This window comes from Antedon bifida, chromosome 11 (genome assembly GCF_963402885.1).
Source record: "Antedon bifida chromosome 11, ecAntBifi1.1, whole genome shotgun sequence".
In the NCBI taxonomy this organism is placed as follows: domain Eukaryota; kingdom Metazoa; phylum Echinodermata; class Crinoidea; order Comatulida; family Antedonidae; genus Antedon; species Antedon bifida.
This window is the reverse complement of record NC_136236.1, coordinates 16276973-16289937: the sequence shown is the minus strand read 5'-3', so window position 1 is coordinate 16289937 and position 12965 is coordinate 16276973. Positions and strand designations below refer to the sequence as shown.

Sequence of the window (12965 nt, the reverse complement as noted above, 5' to 3'; positions counted from 1 at the left end):
AGTAGCCCATGTACAAGTAGCCTGCGTCCAAGTACAAGTAGCCTGCATCCAAGTACAAGTAGCCTGCGTCCAATTAGCCTGCGTACAAGTAGCCTGCCTCCAATTTTTGAAAAAATTCCTGTACTATAGTACAGAGATTTTTTCAAAAATGTTGACTTTCATTGTTACTATGGCACTATAAGATGTATGATGATAACACAATAATATGACCATATATAGAAATATTATTGCATAATAATTGTTACGTTTCGACCCTTTCAATTTGTCAATTTTTGAAAAAAAATTCCTGTACTATAGTACAGAGATTTTTTCAAAAATGTTCACTATTTCATTGTCGACATAACTGGTTACTATGGCACTATAAGATGATAACACAATATATGATCATATATAGAAAAATTATTGAATAATAATTGCATATTTTGGCCGTTTTTCAGAAAAATCATTAAAAAAAATTACAAAATTTCAACTCTTTTATTTGTTAACCAAACAAAAAATGGCAAATTTGATGTAAACATGCACAGACACAATGATGTGAGTCTGCGCATGTCATTACAATATTCAGACAACAATAAGTCTCTTTGTAAAGTAAATACTAAGTTAAAGTTTAAAGTAGCTTAAAGCTTTCGAATAGAAACTCTAAACACAGTAGTTATTATTCTCTTCGCCCAAGTAGCCCAATCCAAGAGACATTCACCACTCTCCCGCTCTGTTGCATCAATGGCTATCACCAATTCTTAATTCTATGTTACCAAGTAAAACAAGAACAAGTAATGTCCCAAGGCAATCTGCTAGCGCAATCCAAATTTCCTTGTGTAACCTGTATCAAGCAATTAAAAAAATTATTATAATAATAATTTCGATGTGAAAAATCAAAATTCCAGACCTGACCACTTTAATTAGCTTCTACTATTTCCTAGATCCTTTTAAAATATCATGCATGTATGTAGTGTATGTACAGTATGCATGTATGCTCTAGGAGTGGCAGAGCAATATGGCAGATAATGTATGTATGTACAGCTCATGTAATGATACCATGAATAAAAAGATCTGATATCAAGGTTAATCATTGTCGTCTTTGACTATATAAACAACACATAAAACAGTCACTATTACACATAAGTTGCAATATATAAAATAGTATTTGCGAAGAGATCATCATAATAATACAGAAAAAACACATCACTGTTTCGTGTCTACATCAAGTCAATGTTCGAGTACACGAACAGTTTCATTGTAATTTTCATGATTTTTTCTAAATATCTGGTCCCTTGGTGTGTTAGCATTGCCACTCGCATGAAAGATGTCATTCTCTTTCAATCCAAGACTCCTAATGAAGCTTTTCCAATCTGCGCCCATATTCCCGGCAAACGTGTTCAGTTGCAATTCAGAAACTCGTTCATCAGGAAATCGGTGTAACTCAGAGCTGGCCGATTGTGTAATGCCAGAATGATCCATGTTTTGAGCAAATGGTGAATTTCTATCTTGAACTGAAGTAGAGTAAGGTAAATCTCTATTCATTGGCCACTACAAATAAAAAAATTTAAAACATTAAATAAAAGTTTATATTAAATTAAAAAATGAGTTGTGAATTTCTCTGTAACATTTTGTACTCCTCCCAAGTTTCTTATCCTTATTTTAACAACTTATTGGATGTGGGTATAAATGTATAGGCTATTCAGTCTCTTGAGATCCACAGTCAAGCTGTATTGCCCAGAATGCTGTAGACATCCTTTTTCGGCCAGTGATTATCTCGTCGCTTTTCAAATACCCTGCTCTCGAATTCAATATTATATTTCTTAGTATATTTTTAATTTATGGTCCTCAATTTACAGAAAAAATCGTATTCCTACCGGTTTTGTTTTGTTTTTGTCAAAATCATTATTAGAGTTTTAAAAAATGTGTTAGAATTGTAGGCCTATGTTCTTTCATAAGTATTTAAGTTATACAGAAGCAAGTTATTAAAATCAGCTGATGTGGCTTGAAACTAATTTTTTTTTTTGCATTACGGATAGACTAATCGATACTGAACATATATACCAAGTTTGAAATATTTTTTTTAAATTTCAGAAGTATTTTTTTTCTCTATGTATTTGGATGTGACTATTTTGCTCTGCTCAACTGGTGCCAAATTGTGTCCACTTGAGCACACTGTATTATACAAAAAGATATTAAAATGCAGGTGACTTATTTCTATTTTATATCACTGTGCTCCACTGGCGCCAAATTTGGTCCACTTGAGCACAGTGTATTAACATACGAAAAAATATTAAAATTTAGTGACTTATTCTATTTTATATCACTGTGCTCCCCTTGTGCAAAATTGGGTTCACTTGAGCACAGTGTATTAACATACAAATTATATTAAAATTAGTGACTTATTTCTATTTTATATCATTTCTATTTCGGAAGTTAATAAAGGCATAAATGGCGCTCCATAGAGAATGCTCCATCGTCAGAATGACACTCTGAATATACCTCCGCGAGACTGCTAGTGAGACGTTGTTTTCTATCAAAAGCAATATTAGAGTGGGATGTAATATATAATATTGATTTGGATAATTCTATGCTGTTTCTAGGTGTTTGTTTAGACTTTTATACCCACTATCACATATTGCTGATTGTGTCATTACCTATATAATAATAAAATTAAAATTTAGTAGTTAGTTTAGTATTATCCCCGTTTTAAATAAAGACACGTCTGACTAGTATCAAAATATGTAACTTTGACTAAGTTACCATAGACCATAGACCTATACATACTCTTGCTAATTGTAGGCTATGTCATAGTAATATTGTCCCTTAAAAAATGTATGTTTCCCCTAATGATTTAAGTACTTTCTGAATCAACAGTCTATGACTATTTGAAATATGAGTTTCAGATTAGCAACAATTTCTAACTTAACTAAATCAATGAAAAATTGCCTATGTAAAACCTCCTAGAAAGAATTTTATCTGTGTTTGCTGCGATATTATCACTTTTTTTTTTCCATCCAAACACGAAGCTCGGAGATAAATTTTGAAAGCAATTCACTTGAAATTAGTGAAATTTGTGAATTATCATCATAAAATAATTCTTGAAAAATATTAATTAATTAATTTTTTTAATTTTTAACTTGTATTCTACTGTACTATCCAGATAATAAATAACTACAGTAAAGTATTTGTTGATTATACCGTCTGAATTATTTTATGAGTTATCAAATCTGTGTAGCTGTATATTAAAACCGACTACATCAATGGATCTATCCCAAATATATACACATATCAAGACATGTGAATGATTCCTACTCTTACTACTTCATATACATGGGGTTGACATACAAGAAGACACAGGCTATACAACCATAATTAGGGATGGGATGTCAGCTAACATTTAGAATGAAAATGAATGAAAATATTCATAATTTATTTTGCAGTGTGTCTTGCGATTGTAGTGTGAAAAGACAATTCCATTGGAGAAGCTACCTACAATTGGCAGTTAAGCATAAAACCCACTATAGTTCAGGCGGATTAACTGAACTTTTGAGTATGACATGGATTTCAGTATGACATATTATTTAAACAATTTCCGATACAACAAATTTCTTTAACATCTAAAAGTTATACCCACAATACCTGATAATAGAATAAAATATTATATACATTTAATAATAATAATATTTATTCGGTCATCAATGTAACAATAACCAGGAATGAGAATAGGCTAAAGCCCAAACAGATTCTGCACTCACTCCATACAATACAAACAGTTAAGATAAAACCATATACAAGAAAAATACAAATAAACTATACATAACATGAAATATAGTGTTTTGTTAGAGCAGCCTTAAATATTGAAATCGTTTGTGAATCTTTTATGTCATTTAGTATTTGCTCCCATAGTCTAGGAAAGGAAACAAATACAAAATTATGAAAAGTATTGCCTTTCGAATTCCAACGTAAAAGCCTACCCGGACATCTTTCACTAGTTTTAATATACTCATTGAAAGAATGGGGACAGTAACCTTTCAACACCTTAAATCCTAATGAAAGTCTATGTAATTTAAACAATTAGATGTTTTTGCCCTACTCTGACGTAATTTGTACTTTATACTAAGTACATTTGAGAATACTTGCGAAAAAATTCGCAAGTAGTTCTCGGGTGGGACTCGAACCCACGACCTCCAGATCACTAGCCTGGCGTTCATACCTCTAGACCACCGAGCTTGCGCTGATGGCTAGTGGCTAGATTCGAGCCCAAGTAAGCAGCGGGTACTGCACCAACAGGATTGTAATTGTAGTTTTTACGTCAGAGTAGGGCAAAAACATCTAATTACTCAACTCCCTGACGCAAAAACTACAATTACAATAATTTAAACAAGTCATCAATAGATAATAATTCAAGCACTTTCAACCTATGAAAATAAGATGTGTCCCAGGAACCTTCCTTTCTAAACATTATTATCCTTGTTGCTTTCCTTTGTATACTTTCTATTCTATTGATATGCGATTTCTCAAATGGTGCCCACATTGAACAACAGTAGGTAACCGCTGGAAGTAATAGAGCTTTGTATAAGTTCAACATAGCTAACCAGGACATATTTTTACTACATTTCGAAATGAAACCAAGCAATCTGCTTGCTTTACAACATACATAATTAACTTGTGTATGACACTGTGATTTATTTATTTATTTATTTATTCTTTCTTTATTCTGCAAGCACTTTCAGTACTAGTGCACTGATTTCCAAAGTGGTACAGTAATTGAAAATATAACAAACATAATAAAATAAAGACAAAGAGTAATTGAAATATACATTAAAAATAACAATCAATTTTAGAAAACAAAAAATTCAGTTAAAAATGTTGAGTACTAATTGTATTTTGGAATGAAGTTATTGAAAAATCTTTAAAGTTAATTTTTAATTCATTTGGAAGTTCATTCCAGCTTTTAGATGAACGATAAGTAAAGGTTGATAGATCACTTATCATCTTTAATCATTTAAGAAGTGAACCCTCTGTATAATGTGAGCCCTCCTCTGGTGAGGTATATTCAGAGCGTCATTTCGACGATCGAGCATTCTCTACTTCTACGGAGCGCCATTTATGCCTTTATTTACTTCCGAATTAGAAATAGTACTACGGTAACTGCTCCAGTGGACCAAATTTAGCACCGGTGGAGCATTATTAGTGATATAAAATAGAAATAAGTCACTAATTTTAATATCTTTCGTATGTTAATACACTGTGCTTAAGTGGACTCAATTTGGAGCCAGTGGAGCACAGTGATATAAAATAGAAAAAAGTCACTGAAATTTAATCTTTTCGTATGTTAATACACTGTGCTAATTTAGAGCCAGTGGAGCACAGTGATATAAAATAAGTCACTAATTTTAATATATTTTCGTATGTTAATACACTGTGCTCAAGTAGACCTAATTTGGCGCCAGTGGAGCACAGTTGTATAAAATGGAAAAAAGTCAATGAATTTTAATATCATTTCGTATTTAATACACTCTGCTTACGTGGACCCAATTTGGCGCTTGCGCCATAAGCACAGTGATATAAAATAGAAAAAAGTCAATTAATTATAATATCTTTTCGTATGTTAATACACTGTGCTCAAGTGGACCCAATTTGGCACCAATTGGAGCACAGGGAAATAGTCACATACAAAAACATCGAGAAAAAATACTTTGTGAATTTAAAAATATTTCAAACTTGGTATGATTATGTTCAATATCCGATACTCCATCCGTAAACCAAAAGAAAAAATAGTTTCAAGCCACATCAGTGATTTTAATAACTTCCGTTTGCTTAAGTTAATACTTATGAAAAAACATACAATTCCGACACATAGGCCTATGTTAAACTCTAATAATGATTTTTACAAAAAAAAAACGGTTAGGAATTCGATTTTTGCCCTGTATATTGAGCAACTAAAATTAAAAATATACAAAGAAATATAATTGAATTCGAGGTGTATTTTTTTTTTTACAAAAGAAATGTTCGTATGTTAATACACTGTGCTCCAGTTGCTCCAATTTGGCACCAATGGGAGCACAGGGAAATAATCACATACAAAAACATCGAGAAAAAATACTTCTGGATTTCAAAAATATTACAACTTGGTATATATGTTCAATATCGGTTACTCTATCCGTAAAGCAAAAGAAAAAATAGTTTCAAGCCATATCAGTGATTTTAGTAATTTTCGTTTGTTTAAAATGTATATTTATGATAGAACATAGAATTCCAAGACATTTTTTAAACTTTTAATTTTGATCGTCATAAAATAATTGTCCTACACATTTGAAATTTGGTAGTATATGTTCAATAGGTTACTGTGAGGCCCTTAAAAACTCTTAGTGATTGACAAATTGGATTTGACCAAAACCATATCAACGGTATGTGCGTTAGAGGCCGCTAAACGACAAAGGGATGAAATAAATCCTCAACAGCTAAGCCTAGACCAGACAAGCACTACTGCGGCTGTAAGACAGTCCAATAATATGAGAAAACATCACAGTAAAAAACCAGAAAAGCAGCATATTATCAAGCAGCAGAGTAAGCAACAACCATCTTGTAATAATGATAAATGTAACTACTGTGGCAAGGTCCACCAACGTGGAAGGCAGCACTGCCCTGCTGCAGATGCTATGTGTAATACGTGTAGGAAACGCGGACATTTTTCAACCGTATGCCGCTCTAAGCCCCAAAATGGAGTGATACGGATCAATACGTGCAGTCAGTACGATCCGTAGACACTCTTGCTCTTCCTGATTCCGGTTCAGATATTTGTCTCGCTCCTACATCACTGCTCGAACAAATTAATGACCATGTAGAGAATCTCATCCCTTGCGAAATACGACCTGAAACTGTCGAAGGTAGCAGAATCCAGATTGCAGGAAAATTACCACTAATCGTTTCAACCGACGAACGTTGCGTGAGTGTTACAATTTATTTTTCTGATGACATCGATGACATTATTTTATCATGGGATGCATCAAAGCAGTTGGGATTTCTCTCACCAGCTTACCCTGAGCCACTGTGTCACGCAAACGTTGCATCAGTTACTTACATTAGTCTGATTGCTGCGCCACGTTTCAATCTGACTAACTTGTCCAAAGAATTTCCAGAAGTGTTTGATGGTATAATTCGCTCGATGCCTGGTGAAAAATTCACAGTCAAGATAGCAGATGATGCTAACAATTTTGTGTTAGCACCCTACGAAAGATACCGTATGCCTACAATGATAAGCTGAAAGCAGAGCTTGAAACGCTTGAAAGCCAAGGCATCATTGTCAAGACTACTGAACATTCCAATTGGTGTGCTCCAATTGTCATTGCACCAAAAAAGGACACTGAAAAAATCAGAATGTGTGTTGACTTATCTCAACTAAATAAAAGTGTAAAACGCGAGTATTATCCTCATACTACTCCACAGGAAGCTGTAGCAGATATTGCTGCATCAGATGCTCTCAGTTCTTTACAGTAATCGATGTGCTGAAAGGATATCACCAAATTCCATTAGAGAAACAGAGATTTTGCCTTTGTGAATGGTAGAAATTATCTGATCGTGGTTGATTTTGGTGCGACGGAGGACCACAATTCACCTTCAATGGTTTTAAACAGTTCGCTAATAACTGGCAGTTCACCATATCACCAACAATCTAATGGGAAAGCTGAAGCTACAGTTAAATCCATGAAAAAGCTTATCCACTCATCATCTTCAAATCATACATTACCAAACAAAGTTAGCAGTTAGCAAAAGCGCTCTTGCACTACAGAAATATTCCATGTAGGAAAGATGGATTATCTCCTGCTATAAAGTTATTTGGACGACCTATTCAGGGTACACTACCAACGCACCATCGCGCCTTTAATGCCGACTTCCAGAAAGATATTAAGGAAGCCCAAATCATCTTGGAAAAGGGGAAGGTGAAAGAGAAACAATACTTTGATCTTCACACCAAAGCTTCATAACCATGTTGCAGTATATAATCATTTAGATAAACTGTTTAACATTTACGGAACAATAATTGATATAAAACCAAACAGGAGATACTTCATCAAAACATTGGGGAGAGGGTGTTAGTTAGAAACCGACGCTTTATACGTAAACGTACGCCGCAATCCATTGGCTTTGTACCAGTGGACCCGCCCGAAAGGCATAGGTATATGCGCAGCACCATTATATTAAGGCCCCTGCAAGATTGATTGAAGATCCAAAATGGCCATAAGCACTTTGGATCTAAGGGGAGGTGTGAGGCCCTTAAGGCCGCCCATACGTATGACGTATGTAGTTGGAGGAAGAGAGAGACAACGTGCGTAGACTGCCATATTGTTCGTTTGACTTGAGTTATTATTAAAGTAATAGTTATAGCACATCTTTGTGTATAGTTTTATTATTGTGGTATTAACGAAGCAACATACCCAAACAGTTACTACACGTTCAATATGTTACTACATAATTCATATATTTAACATATGTCTTTTTTTTAATCGCTAATGTTTAAAAAAAAAATGTGTTGGAATTGTATGTTCTTTCATAAGTATTTATCTTAGACAAACACAAGTTATTAAAATCACTGATGTGGCTTGAAACTAATTTTTCTTTTGCATTACGGATGGAGTAACCGATATTGAACTTATATACCAAGTTTGAAATATTTTTGAATTTGATAAATATTTTTTCTATAAGTTTTTGTATGTGACTATTTCCCTGTGCTCCACTGGCGCCAAATTGGAGCCACTGGAGCACAGTGTATTAACATACGAACATTTCTTTTGTAAAAAAAAAATACTCCTGGATTTCAATATATATTTCTTGGTATATTCTTAATTAAAGTTGCTAAATTTACAGGGAAAAAATCGAATTCCTAACCGTTTTCTTTTGTTAAAATCAATATTAGAGTTTAACATAATATGTGTCGGAATTGTATGTTTTTTCATAATAAGCGAACGCAAGTTATTAAAATCACTGATGTGGCTTGAAACTAATTTTTCTTTTGGTTTACGGATGGAGTAACCGATATTGAACATATATACCAAGTTTGAAACATTTTTAAATTCCAGAAGTAGTTTTTCTCGATGTTATTGTATGTGACTATTTCCCTGTGCTCCAATTGGTGCCAAATTGGGTCCACTTGAGCACAGTGTATTAACATACGAAAAGATATTATAATTTAGTGACTTTTTTCTATTTTATATCACTGTGCTCCCCTGGCTCCAAACTGGGTCCACTTGAGCACAGTGTACTAACATACGAAAAGATATTAAAATTCAGTGACTTATTCTATTTTATATCACTGTGCTCCACTGGCTCTAAATTAGCACAGTGTATTAACATACGAAAAGATACTAAAATTCAGTGACTTTTTTCTATTTTATATCACTGTGCTCCCCTGGATCCAAATTGGGTCCACTTGAGCACAGTGTATTAACATACGAAAAGATTTTAAAATTAGTGAATTATTTCTATTTTATATCACTGGGCTCCACTGGCGCCAAATTGGGTCCACTTGAGCACAGTGTATTAACATACAAAAAGAGTTTAAAATTAGTGACTTATTTCTATTTTATATCACTGGGCTCCACCGGTGCTAAATTTGGTCCACTGGAGCAGTTACTGTAGTACTATTCTATTTCGGAAGTAAATAAAGGCATAAATGGCGCTCCGTAGAAGTAGAGAATGCTCGATCGTCGAAATGACACTCTGAATATACCTCCTCTGGTGAGGTGCACAACAAACAGTGTACAATATGGCGTCTGAATAAATGGATCCTGAGACTATATATGAAGTTGTAATCGTCTGTTATTATTGTAATCATTCACCCACCAAACCCATCAAAACATAACATGATGTCAGAAGTGTGTGGTCTATATGTTTGGTAATATATTTTGGTGTAGTTGGTACTATAAGCTTTCGATTTCTGAAGGTAAAGTAGCTATACATTATTTGTGTGGTGAACGGTTAGCCCTGCCTCAGACGGGAGTGTGTTTAGTATCTTTGCACTGAAAAACATAGGCCTACAGGATTTTGTTGTACATTCACGGTTGAGTTACGTTTAAAAAGTCAATTACATACACTACATTCATCATGGCAGACAGAAAGCCTAGCATGGACTGGAACAGTCCTAATCTTGTCAAAGAATTAAATAGATTTAAAACCCATTGTTATTTTACTTTTAATGGTCCGTTATCAGACAAGACGGAGTTACAGAAAGTAAGTTATCTCATGACGTACATGGGTAATAGGGGTAGAGAAGTTTACTCTATGTTTACCTGGCTTCCGGCTGTAGAAGCTGCAGGAGATAATCCCGCAGTGGCAGCTGAAAATGCCACATTAGAGTGTTTAAGAAGTTTAAGAAATTTGAAGAATATGTAGCACCAAAAAAAAATGTCATAAGGGCTACAGTAGAATTTAATAAACGATTCCAAATGGAAAATGAATCATTCATCATCATCATCAGACTTAAGAGTTCTTATTAAACGATGTGAATATACAGATGAACAAAGAATGTTGCGTGATGCGGTAGTGTTAAAAGCTGCAGACACAAAAGTCAGAGAGAAATGCCTAGAAGTAGGTGATGAGTTGACACTAGATAAAGCAATCAATATTGCATTAAACTATGAGTCATCACAGGAGAGTTTAGTGGCAATGAATGGTAAGACAGTTGATGGGGTCGAAAAAAGAAAGGCCCAAAGAAGTAAAGATAAGTTTCAAAGGGGTCGCCAACAAAGTTGTTTGGGGTGTGGAAGAACACATGGACCTAGAGCATGCCCTGCATGGGGATCAATCTGTCATAAATGTAAGGGAAAAAACCATTGGTCAAATTTCTGCAAATCAAAGTCTAAAAAACAAAAAGATAAAACAATTGAACTAGTAGTAGAGTCTTCTGAGGAGGATGAGTTTATAGTTGATGTAGACGTGTTGAATATCGGATCTAATAGTGATTGGACCATATCAGTTGAAGTAAATGGTTTAGAAATTAAACTAAAGGTAGACACTGGGTCCCAGGTAAACGTATTACCATGGGAATATTATACAAAATTGAAAGATAAGCCGTCCATCACTGATACAGGGGTGAGATTGAAAGGTTATACAGGCACTGCCATTCCTATAAAAGGAACTTGTGTCCTGGACATCAAACATAATGGATGTATTCATAAACTACCTTTTGTAATAACCAAGCCACTAGATAGTGTAACACACAAACCAGTGTTAGGTCTGGCAGCTTGTAAGGAGCTAAAAATAAAATTGCTTAACATGGCATCTAACATTGATAGCAATGAAGTTCACACAACACAAGAAATAATAGGCAAATTTCCTGAAGTTTTCAAAGGTTTAGGGTGTCTTCCTTCAAAGCATAAGATATTTGTTGATGAATTCATCAAACCAGTACAGAATGCCTGTCGCAAAGTGCCTTTTAAGCTAAGAAACAAAGTAAAAGATGAATTAGACCGTATGAAAAGGTTAGGAGTAATTGAGAAAATTAAACAGCCTACAAATTGAGTTAATAGCATGGTAGTAGTTACCAAGAATAGAAGAGATTATGGCAGAATTTACTAATGCTAAAGTGTTTAGTAAATTGGACGCGGCAGCTGGATTCTGGCAAATACCGCTGGAAGAAAACAGCTGCAACTTAACTTGTTTTATAACGCCTTTTGGGAGATATGTCTATAAGAGATTACCTTTTGGGGTCAATAGGGCTCCTGAAGCATATCATCAGAAGATATATGAGTTATTCGAATCAATGGAAGGTGTCAATACAATGCTGGATGACATAATTGTCTGGGGGAAAGACAAAAAAACAACACGATAATAGACTCAATAAAGTGTTACACATAGTAGAATCCAATAAACTTAAGTTAAACAAACATAAATGTGAGTTTGGTATGGACAAGTTAGTGTTCTTGGGGGATCTGATAACTAATGAAGGAATAAAACCTGATCCGTCTAAAGTGAGAGCTATAAATAACATGCCAACTCCAAAAACAAAGTCTGAACTACAGCGATTTCTAGGTATGGCAACGTACCTTGCGAAATTTGTACCAGATTTGTCAAGTCTTACTGTACCATTACGACAGTTGTTATCTGAGAAAAATGAGTATGTATGGAAAACTGCTCAGGAGGAAGTGTTGATTAAAGTCAAGAAATTACTTACAAACGCTCCTGTATTAAATTTTTATGATCCTAAGCTCAAGTGTAAAGTATCAGCCGATGCTTCAAAAGATGGACTAGGTGCAGTCCTGTTGCAGAAAGAAACGGAAGAATGGAAACCAGTGGCATACGCTTCTCGCGCTATGAAACCTACTGAGACAAACTATGCACAGATAGAGAAGGAATGCTTAGCGCTTACCTTTGCTTGCGAGCGTTTTCACCAATTTATCTACGGACAGACAGTGGAGGTAGAAACTGATCACAAGCCCTTGGCAATATTCAAGAAGCCTCTTGCTGACGGTCCTTTAAGATTACAACGAATGCGCATACGCTTACATAAGTATGATATTACGGTATCATACACACACACTTTTTCAAATCAAAGACATCTCACAAAGTTTCATGGAGACATCCTAGGTCTAAACACTGGCATCAGCTCGACTTAATAATCACACGCCGTTCTTCCTTAAATGATGTTCAAAATACTCATACGTTTCATAGTGCAGTTTGCGAAACAGACCACTCTCTGGTCTGCAGTCGACTAAAAATTGTGCAAAAGCAAAGACCAAAAACCAAACATCACCCTCTTCGGAAGATCAATGTCAAGGAAACAAGTTTGAACATCAATTAGCAAAAAATCTTGCTATGCAAGATGAGTGCAAAAATATTGAAGAATACTGGGGGAAAATGAAAACTGCAATTTATAACTCTGCTATAGAAGTGTTTGGTAAGAAAATAAAAAACAACCAAGACTGGTTTGAAGAAAAGTCTGAAAAGTTACTGCCGTCATTGAGAACGAGTTGTGCGCCAGTGCACTA

At 34.6% G+C, this 12965-nt stretch overlaps 2 protein-coding genes and 1 non-coding gene across 3 annotated transcripts in view; 1 reads left to right on the top strand and 2 right to left on the bottom strand.

Moving 5' to 3' along the window:
• The window catches only part of LOC144856315 (ATP-binding cassette sub-family C member 9-like), a 259349-nt gene that overhangs the window by 83472 nt on the left and 162912 nt on the right, over positions 1-12965 (top strand). The gene's annotated exons all lie outside the window — the stretch shown is intronic.
• The window catches only part of LOC144856340 (uncharacterized), a 46517-nt gene continuing 35025 nt past the window's right edge, over positions 1474-12965 (bottom strand). Inside the window, exon 14 of the mRNA XM_078714322.1 lies at positions 1474-1527. Within this exon, the coding sequence (XP_078570448.1) occupies positions 1518-1527 (10 nt within the window). The 3' untranslated portion in view covers positions 1474-1517. The remainder of the gene's footprint in view (positions 1528-12965) is intronic.
• Positions 4135-4209, bottom strand: Trnat-agu (transfer RNA threonine (anticodon AGU)). The gene has a single exon. It is a non-coding gene; the product is annotated as a tRNA-Thr (tRNA).